The sequence below is a fragment of the Canis lupus genome, chromosome 3 (genome assembly GCF_048164855.1).
Source record: "Canis lupus baileyi chromosome 3, mCanLup2.hap1, whole genome shotgun sequence".
NCBI lineage: Eukaryota > Metazoa > Chordata > Mammalia > Carnivora > Canidae > Canis > Canis lupus.
The window spans coordinates 73,571,658-73,596,423 of record NC_132840.1 but is presented as its reverse complement, the minus strand read 5'-3'; the positions used below and the strand labels follow the sequence as shown (position 1 = coordinate 73,596,423).

The following is a 24,766-nucleotide window of genomic DNA, read 5'->3' as shown; positions in this document are numbered from 1 at the left end:
ACTTTTTCTGCCCAGGGTGTGGAACCCTCCTGATGTTCTTTAGAGAAAAGCTGAGGGTGGAGGGAGGGAATCACATAGTGGGGGAGGTTCTAATCCTGGCTTTAAGACACAATTTCTCTGTGACCTTGGGCTACACATTCTACCTCTCTGGACCCATTTCTTCATCTGTGAAATGCCTGTGTCTCCTAAGGATCCTTCTGACTCTCAGCAAGGTGAGCAGTGAGGCAGTGGGGAAAGTGGAGGACACTGGGGACACTGGCCCCTTTTCCTATCGCCAAGATCTAAAGATATCCAGAGCTCTGTCCCCTTCCCTCCCCCTTCTCTAGGCAAGGGTCATTTTCCTTCCCCTTGGCTCACCTCCTCTCTCACCTCAGCCTCCTTTTCTGAGAAACATGACCCCTGCTGTAAAAATAAAGTGGGCGGGCATGGATGCCTGGCTCTGTTGATCTAGTGTCCAGGACCTCCTGGGGGGGAAGGAGAGGGCGAGCCTGCAGATGGGAAGAGACTGAGTGTTTTTGGGCCACAGACCTCTTGGAAAATACCAAGAACTAAAATGGACTGTGTGCTTATTACCTTGTCCAGCACTCTGCTAAGCACTTTTACACTCAATCATGTATCATTCGGTTCTTCACAGCCAGGTCCTCTTCCGATGTTCATAAGGCCTGGAGCAAGTGTACACATGGAAATTACATATATGCTTAAATATAAGTTATAAATCAAGATAACAAGTGTTAAAGTTTATGTTATCCTCTGACTTGATTACTTTTCCCTGGACTTAATTTGAAGACCAGGACCAGAAAGCTTTCTCTGGTCCACATTCATGCATGTCTGAGAACATTCAGCCTGCATGTCAACTTTTAGCCCCTCAGCAGCCCCTGTGAACAGCTGCCCCTTGCCCACTATCTGGGCCTGCGGTTGCACGTCTGGCTCAGGTGGGCTCCTGGGAGGTGGAGCCTGGGGAAGAGTCTTCCTTGCAGGGAATTCCAGGGTTCTGGATCCCCAGAGCATCGTCTAGAAGTGGAGGTGCATGGACCACCCTTCCTTTCTGGCCCATGGGACCCCTTTGCCAGGGAGGAGACTATGGCCAGAGGAGGGCCAGACTGAGGCTCTGGAAAGCTCAGGAGCCCAGGGCCCCTGAGGCCCCCTCCCTGTTGTTGAGTCTAAGTGTGGCATTGTTCTTAACAATCTCAGGAGGTAAATATCATTCCTTTCACCGGAGTACAGATGAGGCTTCTGCAGAAGATTGCATAACTTGCTCAAGGTCGTACAGCAATACATGCTGGAGCTGGGATTCGACTCCCCAGTGCCTAACTCCAGGGTGACAGTAGCACTGTCACAGCTACACTGGGGAAAGGCAGTGGGGTCTCTCTTCTGGAAAAACAGACATTCAGCTTTTTCCAGCCAACCTCAAGGGGTCCTTAATCTCTGGGTAGCACAAGGTGGGGGGGACAGGTTAGGAAGGTGGGGGTGTTGGAGAGGCACTGGTGGGGCTGTAGCAGGGGTTGAACGATGTGTGGGAGCAGGTTTCCCTGTTAGAACCAGCCTCCAGACCTACAAGGAGTGAAGGACCAGGAATGTAGACAGGATCTGCAGGGGAGGGAGGGGGGTCTGGGTGGTTGGCTACCACCGCCAGGGAAAAGCACTTCTCACTTTCCCCTCCAGGTTGGGAAAGATTTGCTGGTTAGCAGTCTCACCTCCACCCTCCGACCTGGCTGCAACAGCAAGCAGGATGGCCTGCTCTGGGCTCCTTCACCCCCGCCCCCAAAGGGAGGCCCAGGGAATCTCTTGGAGGAGGGTGAAAGCAGAGTCTGGGGGGTGGGGGCAGCCTAGGTGGGAATAATGAGAAGTAGGGGTGCGGCAGATAGGGAGTGTCTTGCCTGATTCCCTAGCTGGAAGCATCACGATTTCCAACGAGTCCACGGAGAAATGGGGGAGGTTGGTGGGCGGTGGGCGGGGGCATGTTGCAACTGGAAGCGCTGTTCTCCGAGCCCTGAGCCGCGGGGGCGGAGGCGGCGGGCTGCAGGCTGCGGGCGCCGGGGTCCTGGTGGGCAAGCTGCACCTGCACCCGCTCACCGGCTGCGGCGGGGCCAGCTGCGGGCGTTCTTCGAGCGGTCCCTCCGCGGCCCGGGGAGACGGAGCCGCTACCTGACTCATGTGCCCCAAAGCAGAACAACACAGCGTCCTAACACCCGAAGGGCTCCACATCTACTCCCCCCTAGTCATCCCCCCCCGCCCTCCCACAAAAACCCCTATCCTCCCAATTGGCAACTCAGCGCCTGGGATGATGCGGGCGGCCCCGCAGTGCCCAGCCGCAGCCGCCCGGCCCGAGCTGGCGAGGGAGTGGGGTGCCCGGCGGGCTCCCGGGGCTCCCGGGCAGGGTGCGCAGCGGGCGGGGGCGCCCCGGGCTCCGCGGCGGCCACCGCCCCTCCTGCGGCTGGAGCGCTTCCAGGGCAGAGGCGCAGCGCCGCTCTCCTCCGCGCCCGCTCAGCGGTCCTCCGCTAGTCGCCGTCCCCTCCTCCTGCTCCTCCTCCTCCCGGTGCCCTCAGCAGCCGCCCCGGCAGCCGGCTCCTCCTCCCCCCGCCCCGGGCCCCCCCCGCCCTGGCGCGCTCCCCGCTAACTTTCCCAAGCCCCGAGCGGCGGCGCAGAGCTCCGGCGGCCCCGCGGCCCACTGCAGACCGCGCTGCGAGCGGCTGCGCCGCGTCCCATCCCCGCGCCCCCGGGCGCTCCGGAGACCACAGAACGATGCCCGGGGCCGGGGACCGAGGCGCAGCCCGGGCGAGATGGCTGGGCTCTGGGCTTTTGGGTAAGGCAGCCCCGGCTTCATCCTTTCCCCCTTTCTCCACCCTCCTTGCCCCCGGGGAGGGGACACTTGGCAGAGAAGTGCCTTGGACCCGGTGGGCTCTGGAGTGCGGCGCGGAAGGAGCACCGATGCCAAGAGTTTCTTGCTGGCCGCACGGCTAAGGCCGTGCTCCCCGGGGACCGTGCGCGTCCCCTGCCCAACCGCGGCCAGCCCCGTCATTAGTTCTTTGCTGTCTGTGGTGCCTTCGGCTCCCGGCTGCTGGAGCCGCGTGGTGGGGGCTGCGCCCGGGTCTCCCGAGTTCCGAGGTTTAGGCACGCGGCGGGGAGGGGGTCTGTGCCCTGGGTGTAGGGGGTGCCAGGGGGGCGCACGTGTGATTGTTGGGATGGCGCTTCCTACCCCTGCCCGGAGCTGTTTGCAACTTGGATGCTTGTTGCCCAGGCGTTGGGGGCGGGCATGCACCAACTGGAAGGGTTGGAGGAGGGTGCCCGGGGCGGAGGGGGGGGGGTCTCCCCTTCCTCCTGGAGCTTTTTCTATTTGTCTCCTCTGCCCTCTCTTCTCCAGTGCCCACTGTCTTCCCTGGGGCGCCACACCAAGGACTGGAGAGGGTTGGAGGCTTGGAGGGACTTGGAGGATCCTTCAAGCCCCCTTTTAGGGAGGATCTTGTCTCTCTTCTTATAAAGAGATTCCACAGGGAGGATCTGTTTAACCTGCTCTCAGCTCTTCATTTTTGAGATGAATATGAAGACTGGGGAGACATATCCAGAGGACACAGAAGGAACAGGGTATTAATATCTATTAATATGTACATGATCATTTTGAGTGGCAAACTCCAAGAGATGAGAGAATGATAGGAGTCCAGAATATCATCTCCTCATAAATCAGAGCTGGATTTCAATGTAAGCTGATTCTGTCTCTGGCACCTGTACCTCTTCCTGTTTATATTTATCAGATTTGGCTTTTGGCAGCTCCCCTCATCGGGCTAGGCACATGATATAGGCATTTGTGCTGAAAACAGGGAGACCGGGCTTTTAAGGGCAGTCGCTGCTGTTTCTGCAAATGCAAATAAACTGTATGCTGACCTGCCACACTAAGCACATGGTAGTGGACGGGGGACTGAGTATTTCTTTCACTCAGGAGCCACTGATTTAATGACATCCCTACAGCTAGAGAGAGGACACTGGTGCTTTCTCTTGTCCCTTTGGCACAGATGTGTGCTGGTTTCACAGCGACCCTAATGAGGCCTGAGGCGCCTCTTTGTGGGGTAGGCATAGTGCCGCTGGGCACCAGCACCCCCCATCCCATCTGATCAGCTCAGGTTCCCATTGTGACTGTGGCTGGGGTAAGGGGTCAGTGGGGAATTCAAACTCATACAGCCATTAATCCAGCCCACTTATCAACACCTCTGGTTTCCCTTCTGCCTACTGCCCAGCTGGGTGGTGGGAGGCCAGCCATTAGAATAATCATAGAACCAGTCCTCTGGGGAAACCACATTATACACTGGGGGAGGAATGTGGGCAGAGTCATGGTGCTTTTCTCCGGGTGGAAGCCCCCAGCTCCTCCTGGGACTGTTCAGCTGAGTAGACTAGGTAGGAGCAGAAGCCCAGTGGAACGGGTTTGGATGACTCCCTGAGCTACCCTTTGGGAGCCCAGGAGAAAGCAGAGTGATTCCTAGGTAGGAGACTTCCAGGCCCAGAACTGGTCCTGCCTATACCACTCCCCGCCCCCCTGGTTTACCAAGGGAATACCAACAGGGTCCCCCTTTGGACCTTGCCCAGGCAGCCGCTGCTGAGCCCTCACAGAGGACATGGCTTTGAGCTTGGGACACAGATGCTAAACTTGCTCTCAGTCCAGGAGGGGTGATGCGGAGGCCAACTGGAGAAGCTCCCTGGCAGCATCAGAGCTGGCAGGAAGTTTGGGAACCGTATCACAGAGCTCCCCTAGGATGAGGAAGCCAGGGTCCAGAGAGGGAAGGTGACTCGTCCCACATGACCAATTGATGGTCAAGTGGGATGGAATCCAGGTCTCTTGGGCTTTGTCAGACCAGCTTACCTCCCTAAAGTTTGGTCAGCAGGATTGTGCAGCTGAGCCGAGGGAAGGGGTGAGGCATGCAGGGATCCAGGCTTGGGGGCCCCCAGACAACTACAGAGACTGGGGATGGAGCAGTGGCCTCCTGGGAGTTCCCTACCTTCCAGCCTCCTGGCCTCATATCAGTCTCACACCCATCCTACAGATTCCCCATAACCTCGCAAGACATCCCTCTCTTAGGTGGAGAAAAGTTCATTGTTGCAGTTGAGGTTTCTGTGGGTGTCAGTCCTTTCCTGAGCCTGTAACTGGTAATCTATCTGTCCTGCCCACCCCTTCCTTGTTCCTTGATTTGCTTAATTGCTGTGATCTGTGTTTAATTATCACTTGTGAGGGTGCTATGTTGTGCAACCCTCTGTCTCCGTATGTATTTATTAAGGGTTTGTTTAATGAGAATGCAATTAAGGAGAGGGCTCTGAGACCCCCTGCTGGAAGAAAAAGAAAGGAAAGGGGGAGGTAAAGAGTTCATGCAGAAGCGGGGTGGGCAGGGAAGGGGAGAAGTAGGAGGATGCTCCAGGTTTGAATCTGGACCTGGTGATTGGTCTTTTTCTGGAGATGCTGGCCTGTAGGGTACCCCAAAGCCCTTCTGACTGGCCGCCCCCTGCTGAGATCCATGTGAAAGGTGGATCAGGGCACAGATTCTCCCACTTTGCCCTCTTGCCGAGAGTGTGGGGATCCTCACATAAGTCATGGGCTGGCCGTGCCAGTGCACCCATCCTGTGGCATGCAAGAGAAGGGCCAGGCACACTGATTGGACTTGTTGGCAAAGCTGGTTTTGTTGAGCATCCAGTCATCTCTCAGGGGCATGCTTGTGTCTCAACAAAGCTCCTGGGGGTGGGCAGGAAGTAGGCAGGTTGCCTAGGGAGAGGGAGCTGAAATCTTTCCTGTCTCTGGGCCCAGGTGCCTTGGCTGGCCCAACCCTGCCTCCTGAAGCCCCAGGGGCCTGCACCCCAGGAGGGGTCTTGTCCTGCCTCGGCCCACTTTCTGCCTCTCAGCTCTCACTTTGAGCCTGTCTGACTCCCCCAGGGCCAGAGAGTATCAGCTTCCCCTTACAGTCAGCCTGTTTCCGTCTGCCTTGCAGGCAAGCCCTTGGAGCTAAACTTAGAGTCCCTGCCACCTTGCCCCTCTTTCAGCGGCCCTCCCCTGTGTGTGTGTGTGTGTGTGTGTGTGTGTGTGACTGATCCTTGGATGTGGAAAAAAGTGGCAGACCATTTCCTGCCTTGGCATTTACCTTGGAACATCTGATGGTGGCCAGAAGATTCCTGCTGGTGTGAGTATTTAATAATAAGATTTGCACGCGCTGAGTACTTTTTTTTTTTACTTTGGTAAAACTTGGGAGCCCTGAGTCAATCCTCAGACTCCCCCCAATCCCAGCAGCACCCAAATGAGGATGGGAGGGGCCGAAGGCTTCAGAGAATCGCTAGCTAGTGGGTTAGGGCTTTTCAGTGAGCGAAGGCAAAGCTTTGGGGCTCAGGGTGGAATTCCACAGGATCATGAGGACTTGTTCATCGATCCCATGGTGCCAGAAAGAGGCCTCTAATCCTAAACACACATGTGCATGCGCTAAAGTTGTGAGCAGAAGAAATTCTAAGCAGCTTCTTTACTCCAGGGAAATGGCCACATGGCAAGAATTACCTCTCTGAGGTGCTACAGGGTGTGAGTAGAAAATGTGTGGATGGCCTGTGGACATTCTTGGCTGACACTGGTCATTAAGCTAGGGGTGCCCTGGTTCCTTCCAGACCTGTGATGAAGGCCAGACCTGTCCCCCTCCCTCCTTTCAAACACCATCCTCTTCTACTTGCAGGGTGCCTAGGTCAGAGGGATGGACTCATGGGAAGCCCTGCTTGTGTTTTGTAAGCTCGTGTTTCGGCTTTACACGGAAGTTCAGGAGGGAGGAAAGACCGCTATCCTGGCTTGGGGGTGTGCACGTGGGACATGGCATCCCTGACTTTCTCAAGGTCAGCCAGCAGAGCGGGGCCTGCCTTGCACCTGCCAACCAGTCTGCTCCTGCTCCTGGCCTGGCCACCCTACTGAAGCACCCTTCTGGGGGCCTCTAGTGGATCGACACCTGCCTTTGCTCCCTCCCACCCTCCCAGCACAGCATCACAGGTGAGGGAGCATGGGAGACAGGCCCCCCAGGGCTTTCCTATGTACCAGCCTCTCAGACACAGTGGGCAGGGCTTCCAGATGGCCGGGAGGATGTGCGGTGCAGAGGCCAGCCTTGCCCACCTTCAGTGTTGCCTTAACTTGGGCAGGGCTCTGGACTTTTCCATGGAAGCCGCTGTGCCTTTCCTTTGTTCCCTCCAGGCTATGGTGAGAATGGCAGTGTTTCACTGTGGGAGTCCTGAGAGTATTAGTTAAGTCATCCACGCAGGCACACACTAATCAGGCAGAAATGTGCACTGTCATGAGCTAGACCTTAAAGAAATAGTCTGTCCTCTGTTCTGGATTGTTCTTTTGCTCATTTTTGCTTCTACCTGTTTAAAGCAGTTAGATTTTACTTGTGATGTGTATTTTTGGTGCTCTTAGAGACCCTGTTCTCTGGGTCTCTAAGAGCACCCAGAGACCCTGGCTGGGGTCGTGGAGGTGATTTGACCCCTGACTTGAGTTCCCCCCATCTTCCTGAGGATCCAGGTTCCTGGACAAGGGAGCCAATGAGAGCTGCGGGCTGGAGCTATGGTTCTTCTTGGAGCTTGGGTCCCAAGGGAGGCCTGTGGTTATCAGGAAGCTTCTCCTGAGGGATTTCCTGTCATAGTTCTGTACTCTGTTCCTTGATTTGGAGGAACAATGGGGATCAGAAGCAGAGTTGGGGTGGCCTGTCTGGCTCCTGTCCCTAGACCTCTGGGGGAGGTGTGCTGCAGGGCAGGAGCAGAGGTAAAAAGAAAGCCAGGAGCGCTAAGCAGAGCTAGCCTTGACAGTGTGAGTACTGCTTTTTCCCTCACTGAGTGTGTGGCCCTGAGCAAGTTAATTTCTGTGTGCCTGTTTCCTCATTTTGTGTATCAAGGATAAAAATAATAACCACCTCCCAGAATTAGTTTGAGGATTACATGAGACAATGTGTATAAAATGCCTCTCCTCTCTTATAGAAAGTGCTAGTTCCAGATTCCCCATTTACTCTGTGGCCCTGGGCAAGTTGCTTAACCTCTCTGAGCTTCAGTTTCATCATCTGTAAAATGAGGAAAATTATAGCTACCTTTTGGTGTTCTAATAAAAGTTGGCGTGAAGGGGATCCCTGGGTGGCTCAGTGGTTTAGCGCCTGCCTTTGGCCCAGGGTGTGATCCTGGAGACCCGGGATTGAGTCCCACGTCAGGCTCCTGGCATGGAGCCTGCTTCTCTCTCCTCCTGTGTCTCTGCCTCTCTCTTCCTCTCTCTCTCTCTCCTCTCTCTCTCTATGTCTATCATAAGTGAATAAATAAATCTTAAAAAAATGTTGCCGTTAATATGTATAAATCCTCTAGCATGACGGTTCTTGAAGTGCAGTCCGTGACCACAGCATTCCCTGGGAACGTTCAGAAATGCAAGTTCTCAGGCTGTAGACCTTCTGAATCAGAAACTCCAGAGGTAGGGCCAAGCTGTCTGTTGTCCTCTAGGATGTTCTGATGTTTTCTCAAGTTGGAAAGCCACTGCTCTAGAACAATTCCTGGCATATAAGCGCCAATCAAAGGATCAGTGCTAACTTTTCAGCACTGACTGGAATGTTGGTGGGCAAGTCCTGCCCTCTTAGGATGAAAGAAAGGATTCTTTTGCTTTGGGGCTTTGGAACGCTAGAAATAGTTCTTGTTGACCCTAGGCAAGTCACTTAGCCTCTCTGTGCTTAGTTGTCTCATCTATAATAGGGCTCTTCAATAGTATGTCACTCACAGGGTGGGTGTGAGGATCAAATGGGCCCGGCACATACTACTTGCTCAATAAATATCAGCTATTATCCACAGTGGCAGGGGTGATGATGGGTTACCGGACCACTGGATGTTCCTTCTGACCTTTGGGGTGAGAGCACTCCACTTTGCCTTCAGAAGCAAGGGCAATGTGAAGAAGCTGAGTGGAGCCTTGAGGGCAAGAAGCAGGGCTGCCACCTCTCCTCGGAGACCTTTCTGTCATTTAAAAAAGTATCACTTAGGTGGGACAACTGGGTGGCTTAGTGGTTAAACATCTGCCTTCAGCTCCGGGCATGATCCGGGGGTCCTGGGATCGAGTACCGCATCGGGCTCCTTGCATGGAGCCTGCTTCTCCCTCTGCCTATGTTTCTGCCTCTCTCTCTGTGTCTCTCATGACTAAATAAATAAGGTCTTAAAAAAAAAAACACATCACTTAGATGCCACCAGGCATCGTTGTCTCAGGTGAGCAAAGCAAGAGGAATGGTTAGGTGCCATAAGGAATTTAGGTAGACAAAAGAGGTCCTTCCTTGATAGTGAGGATGGGAGAAAGAGCAAGATAATTGACCTTTAAAATGAAGACTGATCCTGGCTATTTTGGGAACAACACCAGTTCTGGGAACTGCCTGTAGGTCTGAGAGCGGACCTGGGCTGAGAGGGGGTTTCCTGGGGCCCAACCAGGACGCCCAGTCAGCACAACCAAGTTTCTTTCCACATGGGGCCTTCTTGTCCTGTCTCTAAAATGCACAGTAAAGAATAGTTGGTCAGCTTGGAGCCTTTAGCTCTGGCATTCTGGAAACACCGGGCTGGAGGTGCAAGTCACTGAGAGGTGATGCAGTTTGGGAAGAACTGGGAAACTTTGGGACAGGAATTAATACAGTCATATGGCTGCTCTCAACTGCCCATTAGCTCTCTAGTCAGACCTGGGTTCAGATTTCAAGTTCCCCTAGAAGATGATCAACTTTGGGGAAGGCACTTTGCTCTTCTTCTTCTTCTTTTTTTTTTTTTAAAGATTTTATTTATTCATGAGAGACACAGAGAGAGGCAGAGACACAGGCAGAGGGAGAAGCAGGCTCCACTCAGGGTGCCTGACATGGGACTGGATCCTGGGTCTCCAGGATCACACCCTGGGCTGAAGGTGGTGCTAAACCGCTGAGCCACCTGGGCTGCCCCGCACTTTGCTCTTCTGAGCCTCACTTTCCCATGTGTAAAATGTAGGATTGCTAATACCCATCTTACAGGTGTGTGTGTGTGGGAATGAATGGGATTGCCCATTTGCAGCCCATAGCAAGGCTCTGGGCCAGAAGAGGGATCACTGAGAACCTGAGTAGGACTCTCTCGGAGACCTCACTCAGGGAGACCCCAGATGCCCCTTTCACCTGGGGGCAAGGACATCGCCTAGGCACCTTATTCTGATGCCCCTCCTCCAAGGACCTTGAGTTACAGTGGGATCTCCTCCAGGACTCTGTAGGAGAGGAGGAGGGCCAGGGCCCCTTTCAAGGACTCCGGAGGCTGCTCCTAGAGGCCAGGAGTGGACTCTGATGGTTTCCACTCGCCTAAGCGGCAGGGGTAGTATTGGTGTCCTGGGGAGTCAGTGTGGGGACAGGAAGAGCTGGGGAGGGGGCCGGTGCTGGAAGGACCTTCCCAGGAGGAGGGTCCCACGGGCTGCAGGTCTGGAGGGGTCAGCGGTCCAGCGCGCTCTCCAAGCCGCCCCGCTCTCGCGCGTCCCTGTGGCGTGGAATCTGCCCCACGCGTGTCTCCCACCCTCCCTCTCACTTTGTGTCCTGCGACCCCTTTCCCGCCGCCGGCCCCCGGGTGCTGCGGCTTGTCATCCTGGCCTGGGCCGGCTCCCCCCCAACCCAGGCCTCTCCACCCGTGGGGCCGTGGGCCCCGTGGGAGCATCCGGGGCTCGGGGGGTCGAGAGGCCTCTGCGCAGAATCGCGGGCTCCACTTGCCCATTTTCTCTTCTTCGCCACAAGGGACGGGCTCCAGCCTCCACCCCGCCCTGGACCCCCCTGGACCCCACCCCTCCAGCCCCCAGATCCGGACACTTAATTGGGGGGCGGCGCCCCGTCCCAGGGGAAATTCCCTCGGCAAATAGGCGGAGCGGGTCGGGCACTTGGGGTGATGGGGGGATGGCACCTGCGGGGATGGCACCTGCGGGCACTGTGTCCGCAGGGTGGGGGGCGCGGCCGCCCGTGAGGGCCTCGTTTTCCTGGGTTGGGGTGACCTCTGCTGGTCATTCGGAGTGCCACACGGGCGGGCGGCTCGCTGGTCTAGGCCAAGCGCCCAGTGGGGGTGCGAAGGGGGTGGGGTGGGGGTGGGAGTGGCTCAGACAGTGTTAATTGACGTAAAGAGAACCGTCCTCCCGAAGTTGATACAGAGGGTGACAGCGACCTCCTTGCCTGGCCAAGCCTCTCCTCCCTCCCAGCGTCCTCTTCCAGAGCTCAGGCTGGAGATCCCCGCAGGGGTTTATTAAGGGAGGTGGTGACTGTCACACAGGTCTCTTCCTGCTCCCCGCATCCCTGTCCCTGGAGGTGTCCGTGGGGAAGGCCACCACGATCTACGCTGTCAATGGCACGGAGATCCTGCTGCCCTGCACCTTCTCCAGCTGCTTTGGCTTCCAGGACCTCCACTTCTGGTGGTCCTACAACACCAGTGATACATTCAGGACAGTAAGTACTGGGGGAAGGACAGACCCTCCTCCCTTCCCTGTCCCCTCACCCGTGCCTCCCTATTCCCTGCTCTGGTCCCTTCTGGACTGACCTCCCTGTGATGGTCCCCAGAATCCACCTTTTGTCATCCTTTCTCCTAGCATTCTTTCCAGAGCTTGTCCAGAAGGATGGAAGTGGGAGGGATGCTTAGATGGTGCTGCCAGAATTTGGGGTTTGTTGGAATTCTTGGCTAGAGTCCTTTGTCTGGTCTGAAGAAGTGCCTGAAACTTGGATTGCTTGTGTAAAAATAATTTAATAATAAAAAAAAAAAACAGAAGAGACAAAGACCTGTGGAAGGCTTGGAGAGAAGAAATGAGAAACATCCAACTGGGAGAACAGCTAGGGAACTGGACCTAGAAAGAAGGGAGAGGAAGCTAGGGAAGAGAAAGCTCTCCTGCAGGAGCATCGGCAGGGCTGTGGGCTGGGGGTGGGGATGGATCAGGCGACAGGTGTTTGGTGAGTACTCGCTGTGCAGTCTCGTAGGGGACCCGAAGTGTACACAAGGAAGCCACAAGAGACCAACTCTGGTTGTAATTAAACACTGGGTTCAGAGGCTGTTGATGGACATTGCCTTAGGATTGATCCAGGTCTTGATGGAGGGCCAGAATCAGGGGGACGGGGACAAGTTGTCAGCAAAGGCTGAGGTGGTGGCAGTGGCGGTGGTGACAGAGGGAAATGAGAGTGGTATTTGCCAGAGCCATTACCTAAAAGGCTTTTATGAAGAAAGCAATAAAAGCTGTGCTTCATTCCAGGGAGATCTTAATGACAGAAAATGGGTTTTGCTTGAAGCAAGTGAAATTCAGGTTAGACAAGCGGAGCTATCGATATTGGAAGGAAACCAAGTCCGGGGAGCACCTCTATAGGCTCTTTCTGGACCTGGACAGGGAGGCATCCAAGGAGTGGGCTCGAGTGATGCTCTCTGACTCTTGACCCTGCTTCTTTCCTGGCCACCTCTTCCCCATCCCCCCCCCACAGCTCATAGACGGGACGGTGAAGAACGAGAAGTCTGACCCCAAGGTGAAGTTCAAAGATGATGATCGCATCACTCTGGAGGGTTCCACTAAAGAAAAGATGAACAATATTTCCATTCTGCTGAGGAACCTGGAATTCAGCGACACGGGCAAATACACCTGTCACGTGCAGAACCCCAAAGAGAATAATTTTCGACACCAGGCCACCATCTTCCTCCAAGTTGTTGATAAATGTAAGCAGTGGGGGGCTGGGGCCAGGGCAGCAGAGTGGGAAGCACTTCATTTCAGTCGGATGGCAAAATGGACCACACTGGTGTTTCCTTTTTGCTTTATGCTTTCAGAAGTTAATGGAGTCACATCTGGAAGCTCAAATAACTTAGCTCCAATACTTTCTCTGTCACTGAACAGCATATGATACACACTTAGCCCCTCTGAACCTGGTTTTCCTCATCTGTAAAATCGATATCACCCTACGGTGCCCGTGAAAAGTAGGGATGCGATGTAGGAGTGGCTTGTGGTGGGAAAGTCCTCTGCGTGTGCTGATTATTACCATTCTTGCATATTCCCCTGGCAGCTGTTGATCGAATGCCAGGTATCACACCAAAAGTGCTATGAATGATCCCCGGTGTTCTTGCTTGAGGAACTGAGAGTGTGGGTAGGACAGCAGACTGGTAGACAGAGGACTGACGTAGGGGAAGAGCACGTAGAGGCACAGGCAACTGAGATTGATAAGAATGGTCACCCCACTCTGGAGCTTAAACCCCAGTTGGGGATCACAGTCTGACACAGTTGGAACAATGGGGCAGTGAAGAAGCCTGTGGGGAGGAGCCAGGTGGTCACACGACCCCAGACACTAGATGTGGTTAGAGAAGGGGCTGGAGGTGTTAACGCTGGGCTTCCTGGGCAGGGAGCCTGGAAGGCTAGGGAGGCACAGAGGTAGAGACTGCTCTAGGATCCTGCTTGTACCACATTTCTTGTGTGCCTGGGGGCTCCCTGCTCTCCTGGATGATGGGCGGGGGGGGGGGGTAGGTGCGCCTGGAGAGAGAGATGCCTGTGAGTTCATCTGTTGGCTGTGCCCAGGGTAGAGCCAGAGGCCATCTAGGCAGCTTGCTCTGAGCCTGGAACCTTCTGAGTCTAGGCTGTGTATGGCACCTTCCTCTATGTTGGGATGTTGTCCCACTTTGTGCTCAGTCTTTGTAAGAGTGAAGAGGAGGGAAGGGGCAACAATGTTTAAGGAGCATTTCAGGGTGCTGGGCACTGAGGTAGGTGCTGTCCCTTGCCTTTGCACCTTTGTCCCTCACACATCCCTTTGAGGGGATCTTTTCTCCATTTTTCCAGATTACTTTACTCATCTAGCCAACAAATATTTATTGAGCACCTACTTATGTGACAGACATTGTTCTAGGCACCGAGGATATAGCATGAACAAAGTAGACAAATTCCTGCCCTTACGGAGATTTCCTTCCAGTCAGGGGAGATATGTAGTAAAATAAAGAAGGAAATAAAAAAAAAAAAAAGAAGGAAATGGGTGGCTCACTTGGTTTTGTGTGTGCCTTTAGTTCAGGTCATGATCCCGGGGTCCTGAGACTGAGCCCCATGTTGGGGGCTTTTCTCTCTCCCTCCCCTTGCTTGTGCTCTCTTACTGTCTCTCTCTCAAATAAAAAAAAATCTTAAAAAAAGGAAATGATGTTGTATAAAAGAACATAGCTAGTGTTGTAGAGAAAAAGCAAAATGGGGAAGGAAAGAGGGGGTGCTAGCAGTGTCACTAGGGAAGGCCTCACCAGAAAGGTGATATAGAATAAGCACATTTGAAGAAACTACGAGGATATCTTTGTGAAGATAGTCCAGGCAGTGGGAACGGCAAGTGCAAAGGCCCCGAGGCAGATACTTGAACATCAAAGAGGTCAGAGTGTCTGGAACAGGGCAAATGGCAAGAAATGAGTCAGGTTAAGCCATACTGTGTGGGACCTTGTAAGTGAAATGGGAGCCACTGAAGAGCTCTGAGCAGAAGAGTTAACCCAGAATAAACTCTCTGTAGCGTGAAGAATAGACAATGGAGTAAGGAGTCCAGTTAGGAGGACTCCAGGCCAGGATATCTTGGGCCAGTGAGGTACTGAGCAGTCAGATTCTGGAATTTTTAATTTAGGGCCATTAGGATTCTTAGGTGAATTGGCTGTGGGGTTTGGAGAAGGGAGGGGTCAAGGATGACTCTAAGGATTTTGGTCAGAACAACTGGAAGGATGGAATTTTCTCAGCAGAGGTGGGGAGATGGTGAGTGGAGCAGGTTCTGGAAGTCAGGAGTTTAGTTTTCAGAGCGGGAAACTGAGGTAGAAGGTTACTAGTTCATTAGTGACTACTGAGATCCGATAGTTACAATCCAGATAACCTGACCCCAAAGTCTTCCTGCCACATAGAAGTTGTTATAGGGAGATTCTTGATTTTTCCCACATGTACAAAGGGGGCCCAGAAAGAGGCAATGAAATTCTCATGTGGCAGTTTGGGGGTCAAGTCAAAACGGCTCTGGGCCCTGGGTCTGGATTATTCCAGAACTGTGTGTGTCTGTGGGAGGGGATGTGGGTGGAGGGGGTGGAGGAGGAACCTCTTTGTGTTGTGCCTTCACCTGATGGACGCCATCTTCCAGCTTCTGCTTCCTGCTGGAAGGCCTCCAGAGGGTTGGGGGCTGGGTGCGGGTGGGCATGTCCCAGATGCCAGGGTTGGAGGGCTGTACCCATCGGGCTGCCATCGTGCTGGGCTCCAGGTGACTCCTCCCCTCGCCCAGCCTCTTCTCCCCCTGCTCTGGCCATATAGTGGAAGAAGTGGACAACACGGTGACCCTCATCATCCTGGGCGTCGTGGGTGGGGTCATCGGGCTCCTCATCTTCATCCTGCTGGTCAAGAAGTTCATCGCCTTCATCATCAAGAAGACTCAGGAGAAGAAGTGAGTTGACTCCATTGTACCCTCCGGTCCTCCCCCGGCGCACTATCCACTCCCGTCTTGTGCTGTGGGTGTTCCCAGCATTGTTCCATTCCACTGTCATCTGCCCCCATCCGCCTTCATCTTTCCATCTGTCCCCTCATCCCATCCTCTCTTCCCACTCCTGCCATTCTTTCCTGTCTCCCGGCCCCTCTTCCTCTCCCTCCTAATACATATTTATTGAGCACAAGGAGTTCCCTGGGTACATGAACTTGCTCTTCCTCATCCTGCTGCCTTCCTGTCCATCCCATTAGCTTCTCTCTTTCCATTTGTACCTTCCCAACCTAAATCCTACCAAAGGATTTAGGTTGCCTTGTTTTTTTAATCAGAGAAAATACGAGATTCCATGCACAGAAACTCTAAAATGGGAAAACCCTTCTAGGCAGATGGGAGTCTCACTGCGAAATTCTTTTTTTTTTTTTTTTAAGATTTTATTTATTTATTCATGAGAGATACACGGAGAGAGAGGCAGAGACACAGGCAGAGGGAAGAAGCAGGCTCCCTGTGGGACTCAGTCCTGGGACTCCGGGATTACACCCTGAGCCAGAGGCAGATGCTCAACCACTGAGCCACCCAGGCGTCCCTGCGAAATTCTTCAAGTTCACATGTGGGAGACTGAAAAAAAAAATCTAAAAAGGCTTATATGGCCTCCCCAGAAGCCCCAGGGCGCGCTCAGGTTTAAGATAGACACTCAGAGGGCAGCCTGGGTGGCTCAGTGGTTTAGCGCCTGCCTTCAGCCCAGGGCCTGATCCTGGAGACCCAGGTTCGAGTCCCAAGTCAGGCTCCCTGCATGGAGCTTGCTTCTCCCTCCGCCTATGTCTCTGCCTCTCTCTCTGTGTCTTTCATGAATAAATAAATAAAATCTTAAAAAAAGATAGACACTCACACCTCTCAGGGGAAGGAGAGGGAAGACGGGGAGATGGAGAGGGTACGAGCCCCTGATCCAGACTTGCCAGAGCTGTGGCAGGCTCCGGAGCAGCAGGAGTGAATGTAAAAAAGCATTTTGAAGCTGTGTTATCAGCAAGAAAGATAAGAGGACAACTTCGGGGAGTTGGAGCAGAGAAGGTGGTAGAAGCGAGGACCAGAGAGGGTGATAGTAGCAAGGAGATGCAAGGGGGAAGGGGGAGCTGCTCTGGTTCTATTCGCATCATTCTGCTTTCTTGAGTAGACGAAGTTAGGCTGGAAAGGGCAGAAATCCTGCTGGTGGGGGGGGGGGGAGGCTGCAGGCAGAGGGGATGTTAAGGGGATGGCACTGGGGGTGGGGAGCAGGAGGCCCTGGGTTTCTCCTCCAGCGCTGGCTGAGATGAAGAATTCTTGGATGGCCTCCCTGCATCATGGCCAGGGTTTTGGAGATTTTGAGAGGGGCCAGGAGCATGGAGTTAGATCAAATTCTCTTCCTAATAACCAGTTTTTCTACTAATGGTTAGCAAAATTGGAGAGCAGATTATTCAACGTGTGGTTTAAAAGCACCTAGAAAAGAAAACAGGGATCACTGGGAGCCACCATGGGTTCATCGAGAACAAGGTCGACCACACCTTTTCTTGCTAGGGCGCTGGTGGATCAGGAGATGGCTGTGGATAATAACACTTCTTGTCATTCATCGAATGCCTACCATGTGTTAGGTACTCTGGCAGCTATTTATATAATAGCCATAATTTTTATTTTACAGTTGAGCAAGGCGGGGCTCAGAGTGGTTACATGACTTGCCCAGGCCACACAGCCAGAAAGTCATAGACCTGAGATTTGCACCCTGACTTGCCTGGCTTCCGAGCTTTAACCACTTTCACCATACCCTGCTGTTTCAGGGAGTATATCCAGAGTTCATTCATTCATTCTTTCATCTGATGGCTATTTTTGAAGTAGTGTGTACAAGGCACTGTGCCAGGTACTGTAGGAAATTCTGGAAGGAATGACATTCTGCCCTTAAGTAAAGAAGACAGGACGTATATGCAAATAAATGTAAGACAAGGTAGAGAAGGTAGGTGCTTTAGAATGCTCCAGGGGTTCAGAAGAGGGTGGAATTCTAGGGAAGGATTTTTGGCTGAAGGGTGATTGTGGTAGGCCTCGCAAAATGGATATAATTTAAGCCTTGGGGAGGGTGAGGAGAGGGGTGTTCCAGAATTGCTGAGAGCAGAGGCAGAGAGTCTGGGAAGAGGCATGTGTCTGGAGGACAAGGTGTTTTGTTGGTTGAGAGGGTGGAGTGTGTTAGGGGGGAAGGAGAGAACAACCCTGCAGAGGGTGTTGCAGGGAGACCCCTGGGGACCCAGGAGGCCAGGTTGAGATTGGCTTTCCTCCTGGCTGCAGCGGAGCTGGTGAGGGCTTTCAGGGCCTGCCATGGTCAGAGGGCATTGGAAGAAAGGGTCTGGCTTTGGTGGGACTGGGCAGGGGGAGGCTGGAGGTGGAAGACAGTCCACAGGGAAGCCTGAGAGGGGTCCTCTGAGCATGAGAAAAGCCTGCATGAAGAGCAGGGATGGGGTGGTTTCTCAAGAAGAGGGGAGGTGTTGGACAGCATCTCAGGATCCGTTCTGGACTTCCACTCATGGGGGCAGTTCCCTTTGTCTGAAATGTCTCCTCCCTCCTTTCCTGCTCATCTTTGTGGGTCTCTACTTCTGTGACATGTCTGAAGAGCCCTCCCTGATCCCTGGAAGGGGACTTCCTAGGTGGATCCCTCCTTGGTAAACCCTTCATCCTATCTTTATCACGTTGTTTTACGGTTACTTATGTAATAATGCCACATTCTCTGGAAGACTGCAACTTTTCTGAAAGCAGGCACCCTTCTAGTCTGACACAGTGCTTGGTACCCACAGATTCTCAGTAAGGAAATATGGAGTGCTTAGGAGTACAGTAAGGTGGACAGGAATTGTCTGGGCTGACTATACCTTAGGTGTAGAGATAAGTAGCTAGCTAGATGATTGACAGATTGATCCATCTGAATAGAGGTCTTCAGGGCTCTGCTTATTCATTGTTATTAAGATTTGAATTGTACCAGGAATGATGCCAAATTTCCAGGAACCTAGTGACTATGTTGGAGAACAAAATTGGGATTGAGGAAGAAGGAGCTCCATAGGCTGGAAATATGGACTAAATTTTGCAAGACAAAATTGATGAGGTCAAAGTAGTAAGCCCTTCCTGAAGTCCTCAAAGCCAGCAACACAAGCCCAAGGTGAGGCTAAGCTAGTTTAGCCACGGCAGCCATGGAAAGGGCTGGAGATTTTCATGAGCAGAAAGCTCGGGGTGAGGTAGGAGTCAGGTGTGCTCTGGAGAGCTCTGCACAGCCTGGGTGCCGTTGGGGTGGGACGTGCTAACTTTGGAGCATGTCCAGGTCCGGGCAGTCAGGGGGGTGAGCCTTCCAGGGGATGTCTTCCCATGTGACCATCTCTCCTTCCTGTGGCCTTCTCCCCCGTCCCACCACCCTCTGCCCACACCTGCCATCCTTGATGCCGGGACCTCTGCCCCTTCCACGAGCATTCTTCTACTTCTGGTCACCGCCAGCTCAGGGAGGAAGGGCCTGCCGGGGGTCTGGGGGAGGAGCTCTGTGCCCTTGCCATGTTGCCTGCTGGCCTGCACCCTTCCCCCTGGGATGGCACAGCCTGAGAATTAGTTTGGTTTGGCTTCCTGTGAGCACTGACCCCTGGGAACAGTGCCTGGTACCCTTGCCTCCTGCCACACTGGCACGACTAGGTGATGGTGGGCCTTAGTGGGTCCTGTCTGCCTGCCAGGCACTGTTCTAGGTGCTTACTGATGCTTCATGGCACCCCCACAAGGAAGGTGTCATCGTCATGTCCATTTTATAGATGAGAAAACTGAGGCCTAGAGAGGTTGGGTGACTTGACCCCTTGCCTTGCCACCTTTGCCCTACAGAAGGCGAGGGGGAGGGTGCGAGGCTGGTCACGGGGCCCACGGCTCCACTCCACAGCTGGCCCCTGACTCTGGCCTCTCTCCTCCTCTCTCCCTCTCCAGGAAGGAGTGCCTCGTGAGTTCCTCAGGGAATGATAACACAGAGAATGGCTTGCCTGGCTCTAAGGCGGAAGAGAAACCACCAACCAAAGTGTGAGGCCCCGCTGGGGGCCAAGCAGCCGCCCGGGCCTCACTTGCCGATGATGAACGGATGCTTGAGCCATGTCCGTGAACCCACGTGCCTGAGACACCTGCTGCTTGGCTCCAACCGTAGTCTTTCTGGGGAGACATTGGGGTCCAGCCCAGCCTGCCTGCCTCCTCCCAGCCAGGGCTCCCCACGGATGAGGGCTGGCCAGAGGAGGGGGCCTGTGGAAAGCTCAGGAAAGGAGAGCTGGCTGGTGAGGAAGGCGGGGTGCCCCCTCCCACCCCGCCGACACCTGGGATACATGGGGTCTTCTTCAGTCTCCCCACCCTGTATGAGCAATACCTTGGTTTTCCTCCAGATTTCTCGTTAAGAGAGGCTTGTGGGGATCAGCAAGGCCTGCCCCAGTAGCTGGACCCCAGTGAATAGTGTGGAGATCTAACCCTTTTGGTGGTGGAAGTGGCCTAGGGGACTGGGTGCAGGATCTGGGGGTGGCAGCCTGCTGAAGGGGGGCCTCTAGTGAGAGGCTCTGATGGATGCGTGATCCCCAGGTCCCTCTAGGGAGGCGCTTCCTTTCCTCCCCACCACGGGGTGGTCCGCTGTCCCCTCCGCCCCCCACTGCTGCTTGGAGTCTGTGAACACTCCCCACTAGGGCTGGCCACCTTGGTCTTGGGGGGGGTCCCAAGACCTGCTGCCAGGGGTCTCCCCTGGCTTGTTCCTCTGATCTCTGAGTTCGTGAGGGGCATGTGAGGGGGGCCCTCCAGCCTTCATGGAGAACTGGGGCGCTACCTATGCCTTTCCTAGCATTTCTCCTTGGGGAACCAGGACTGCAGAGGTTGGCGAGCCGGTGTCCAGGGCCTCTTGGCTACTGGGGTGCCCACCCCAGCCCGACCAGTGCTGGCTGCCCCTTCTCCTCGGCATGGCGGGACCATTGCCGCCCCTGGGAACTCCCAGGCTTGGCTCCCCCACTCCTGCTCCTCTTTCCCCGATGCAGCAGGTGGCATCATCTTGCTTGAGATGTTGTACCCTCAGACCCTCCCCTCCTGTGGGTTCACTCCTCCTGTGCCCGTGCCCAGCCATCACACCCTCTCCCCTGGCTCAGGGTTGTTCACCTCTAACCCGGGGTCAAGGGCTTGCTTTCACCTCAGGGATCCTCTTGCTTTGGAAGAGGGGGCCCTTGGGTTTTCTGGCTGCTTCCTGTTCAGCTGTGCCACCGCCTCTCCCTCCCTGGGGTTGGGGAGGAGCAGGAAGAGAGTGCTCACAGTCTTCCTTTGCTTTTCTGAGAACTGGTTTGCACACCCCTGTGTGGGGGGCTGGACTGTGCCTTAGCTCCTTGTGTCCCGGCTCACCCCCTCTGTCCCTTCTCCAGCCTGAATGGGACAGCCAGCTCTGGTGTGGCACTATGCGAGGGGTCCCCAACCTGCCAATGCCCAAGGCCATGCCAGGGACCAGGGAGCTGGGGTGGTGCCAGCAGAGGCCCCCTGGACGTGATGGGATCTTGGAGCTGTCGGGGTTCCCGACAGGGAGAGCAGCCCTCTCTGACACTGTGTCCTCTAGGCCTGAGAGGGAAAGGGGCAGTAGAGGTTATGGGGGCTGCCTCAGGATCCTCCCTGTCAAAAGGCAGCTGCAGGCTTCCCCTAGGGCGGAGGCAGGGGAGGTGAGGAGCAGCAGCTCCTGCAGGGCGCCTGGCTGGGGCCCACGGCCCTCACTGCATCTGATGGGTTTGCAGGGTCCCACTCTGATCTGCCTCCGGGGCTCCCATCCTTGTCCCCCCAAGAACCCTAGGTTCAGGTTCAGATTATCCTGGCTTGAGAGCAGACAGACCAGAACTACCAGGCATTTGGAAAACTTCTTGTGGCTACCTTCAGGAGAACGGTTTTCTTCCCCCTTCCCAGTTCCAACATTTGAACAAGCTGAGTCGCCTGGGCTCCTCTTACTCTCTTCAGAGGAGGGGGGCGGTGGGGGAGGAGTGTCACCCTCTCCACTCCTGGGTCTGTCTCTTGCTGACTGATAGGTGGGTCATGCATCTTCTCTGGGCTCAGCTTTCCCCATCCATAAAGTGGGTGTAATCATATTTACCTACCTCCCAGGATTGTTGTGAGGCTCGGCGAGTTTTTGTCTAAAAAAAAATCGTTTTGGCTTGGAAAGGGATCTTGGAGGCCAGGCATTATAAGTGGAGGGATTTTTCCAAGTCCATCCTGTCCTCACCTCTGTGTCCCCTCCCTAGGAGATACACACGCACAGACATACATGCACATGCACGCATGCACTTTCTCTGTCTCTCTCACTAACTCTTGCTCTCTCTCTCTTCCCACTCCTCCCCCTTGGGATTATTTTAGTCTTTGTAATATTAGAAACCTTGGCACTGATGCTTAAAGGTACTTATCCATGGCTTTTGTTTGGGAGTTTTCAATTCAGGTGATAGAATAGGGACTGTAGGGGGACATTTTTGGTGGCCCCAATGCCTGGGGGCATCATGGACATTTAGTGAGCAAGTACTAAGAATGCTCAGCTTCATCCTCACAGCAGAGAAGTGTTCTGCTCCAGTGCTGGGGTGAGACCCATGGAGGAGCACTGGATGGATTGCAATGGAATGTATATGGGCAGAGCCATCTTCCCAAGCAGAGCCTCAGTGTGTGCAGATCTCAGAGGGCGGTCTCCAGGGGCTGGTGAGGGTGTTTCCAGGGCTGGTGGGCTAGAGAGAGCCATTTGTAGGATTGATCTTGGAAGCCCTGCAGGCATCAGCTGTGCTGATAGTAAAGTCACTAAGACCAAAGACAGTCTTTCCTAGCTCTCCATCCTTGACTTCAAACCGAGACCTCAGCATTCCAGGCCTTGGGGTTCTCCCTGGGTAGGAATTGAGCAAAAAGCCATCAGAATGAACCTGTAAGGTGAGGGTGGCCTGGGAGAGGGGCCGATGGAGCTCAGACCTTTCCCACCTGGCTGGCTGACCAGAGCTGGAGGTGAAGCGAGGGGTGTGACAGCGTGCCCTTGAGATGGTGGCAGGAGAGGGTGTGCGAGTGGAGACACACACCTGTGGACTGGGGGCTGTGCATGGAAGAGCAGATGTATGGAGGTGTGTGTGTCTGAGATGGGGGAGACTCTGCACACGTGGGGAGCCATCTTCCCTGGCTGGATCTATACCTGTTGGGACATCAGGAGCCTGAGAAAGGATAGGAGACTGAGAGGAAGACCAGCCATGCTCTTAGGTTCCATAACTCCATGACTCCCTCCCTGTTAGGGACAGCTGCCATGAGTGCTGGGGGAGGGGGGGCAAGGAGGGGAACTTCTCAAGAAACCCTACAGCTTGCTTCACTTTACTCTGTCCCAGGTTGGAGTCCCGCCCCTCCCACCTCCCACCTGATATTCAGAGCTTATGACTATCTTATGCATGGTTTATTCCTCTGGCTTGGATGACAATACCCATAGTCAATTGTTTTATATAACTATAGATCAAATCAGTGCAGCAATAGGTCTGGGAGGCCTCTGGTCCATGGGTGCCTCTGGGAGGCACACATATGCACACACCCAGCAATGACTTGTGTTCAAGCACAGAATGGATGTGATCAACTATCTTGCCTTTATAACATGTTTGGCATTGTAGAATTTTATTTAGCTTTGCCTTGGATGAAATAAAAAATTATGTTTAATAGAAATGGCTTGGGGTTTCCATTTTTAGGCTCACTGGGAGTTGGGTTCCAGTTTTATTACTTGTCAGCTGTAACTGGGACAAATTCCTTTGCTTCCCTGAGCCCCAGTCTCCCCAGTCTCCTTGTCTAAAATGTTACCTGCCTCGGTAAGATCACACGTGGAAAATGTCGAAGAATGTGTGGCACATTCCCGGGGAATTCAAGTTATACTAGTGCTGATTCCTTCTCTGGAGAAGTTGGAAAGCTGGCCCTTTAGTACTGGAGTCATTGCCAGGGCCCTGCCTATGCTGCTGACCTTGGTAATGATCCTGGTACCACACTACATGTCCTCACATTCCCCTTCCTCCGGGGCCCCCTGCCCCAGGTTAACATTTGGCGACAGGTGAAATCTGCTTCAAAGAAACAAGGGTGACTTTGAAAAGCACAGACAAATACTGTCTGGTGTATATGAGCACACTGGGCTTTGCTTGGCTGGTCCCTCCCGCTGGCTGTTCCAGGGCAAAAGCTATCTGGTGGTAGGAGAGGAGAGGAGCTTTGGCTTGTATCTCAGGAATGACCCAACCCATGCACATTTCTTATTGTTGATCTTAAATGATCTGAACATGGATTACCCAAGCACTCCTGGCTTCAGAATCGTTCCTGGCTGTCGGGCATAAGGCCACACTGGTAAGGAATTGAGGATATGTATGAATGAGTTCTGGCCAGCAAGGGTAGAGTCTACTACGCCTGCCTATTTTTTCTCACACCTGAAACCCTTTGAACAGCAAATCTCATCGGCTCTGTGTTCAAAATGCACCCTGAACTCAATCACCTGTGCAATCCTGGAGCAGGCCGCCATGGGCTTTTGCCCGGATTCCCACAGTACCTTCCTCACTGCTCTTCCTACCTCTGCCCATGCCCGACCTCGGTCTGGTCTCTTGAGTGATCCTTTCAAAACAAAATGAGATGATGTCATCTGTGCTTCCAGACTAGGCAGAGACTTGGGGACCATGTATCTTTGAACCTCAAACACCTAAGAAACGGGAAAGAATAGATGACATGGTGGTTTTCAGATGTAGGAGCAAAGGAATTGGAGGCCGGTGATTCCAAAGAAGGATAGACAAGCAAGGTTATCCTACTGTTGGCTGAGCTTACAGCATGGAGAGGATTTCCTGACCACAGTGCGGGGAGGGGACCCTGGCTAAGCCCTGCAGCTCTAAGTTGATGAGAAACTGGAAGGTGATGGCAATTAGAACTCACAGGGCCAGACACCTGCCCAGAGTCCTGGCGAGCCTTCAGCTGACACTGATGGTGGGGTGTGGGAGGAGACCATGGGAGGTCCCGGCAAAGGCACGGGGAAGGGTGGAGGGTGGAAGTCCTGGGGCTGACAGGGCAGCCTTTCATCTGGGGCTGATCCCACCCCCTCCGGAGGCAGCACCCTTTGAGCACCCTTCCTACCTCCCATGAATTACAAAGTCAGTGGCAACGTTCTTATTCCGCCCGGTGTGAGCTCCCATTCTGGCTGCACCTCTGCTGAGGCTCTTCTGCGCCGCAGGTAATTCCCTCACCTGCAGGCCTCTCCGTTGGTCTCCACAGACGCCAGGGGCCCCTTTGCAGGTCTCCAGAGTTCTCCCCGTGAAGCTCGCTCTGCTCCAGGCCTTTGCAAGGTGAGCCTCACCGGCGCT

General features: G+C 54.1%; 1 protein-coding gene across 1 annotated transcript; it reads left to right on the top strand.

The window, feature by feature from the left end:
* Positions 1–2,621: 2,621 nt before the first annotated feature.
* On the top strand, positions 2,622–23,108 carry SCN4B (sodium voltage-gated channel beta subunit 4). The gene is made up of 5 exons (XM_072822214.1): positions 2,622–2,803; positions 11,257–11,429; positions 12,444–12,672; positions 15,248–15,377; positions 19,374–23,108. Exons 1-5 carry the CDS (start codon positions 2,743–2,745, stop codon positions 19,465–19,467), a joined length of 687 nt encoding a protein of 228 aa, XP_072678315.1. The 5' UTR covers positions 2,622–2,742; the 3' UTR covers positions 19,468–23,108.
* Positions 23,109–24,766: the final 1,658 nt, after the last annotated feature.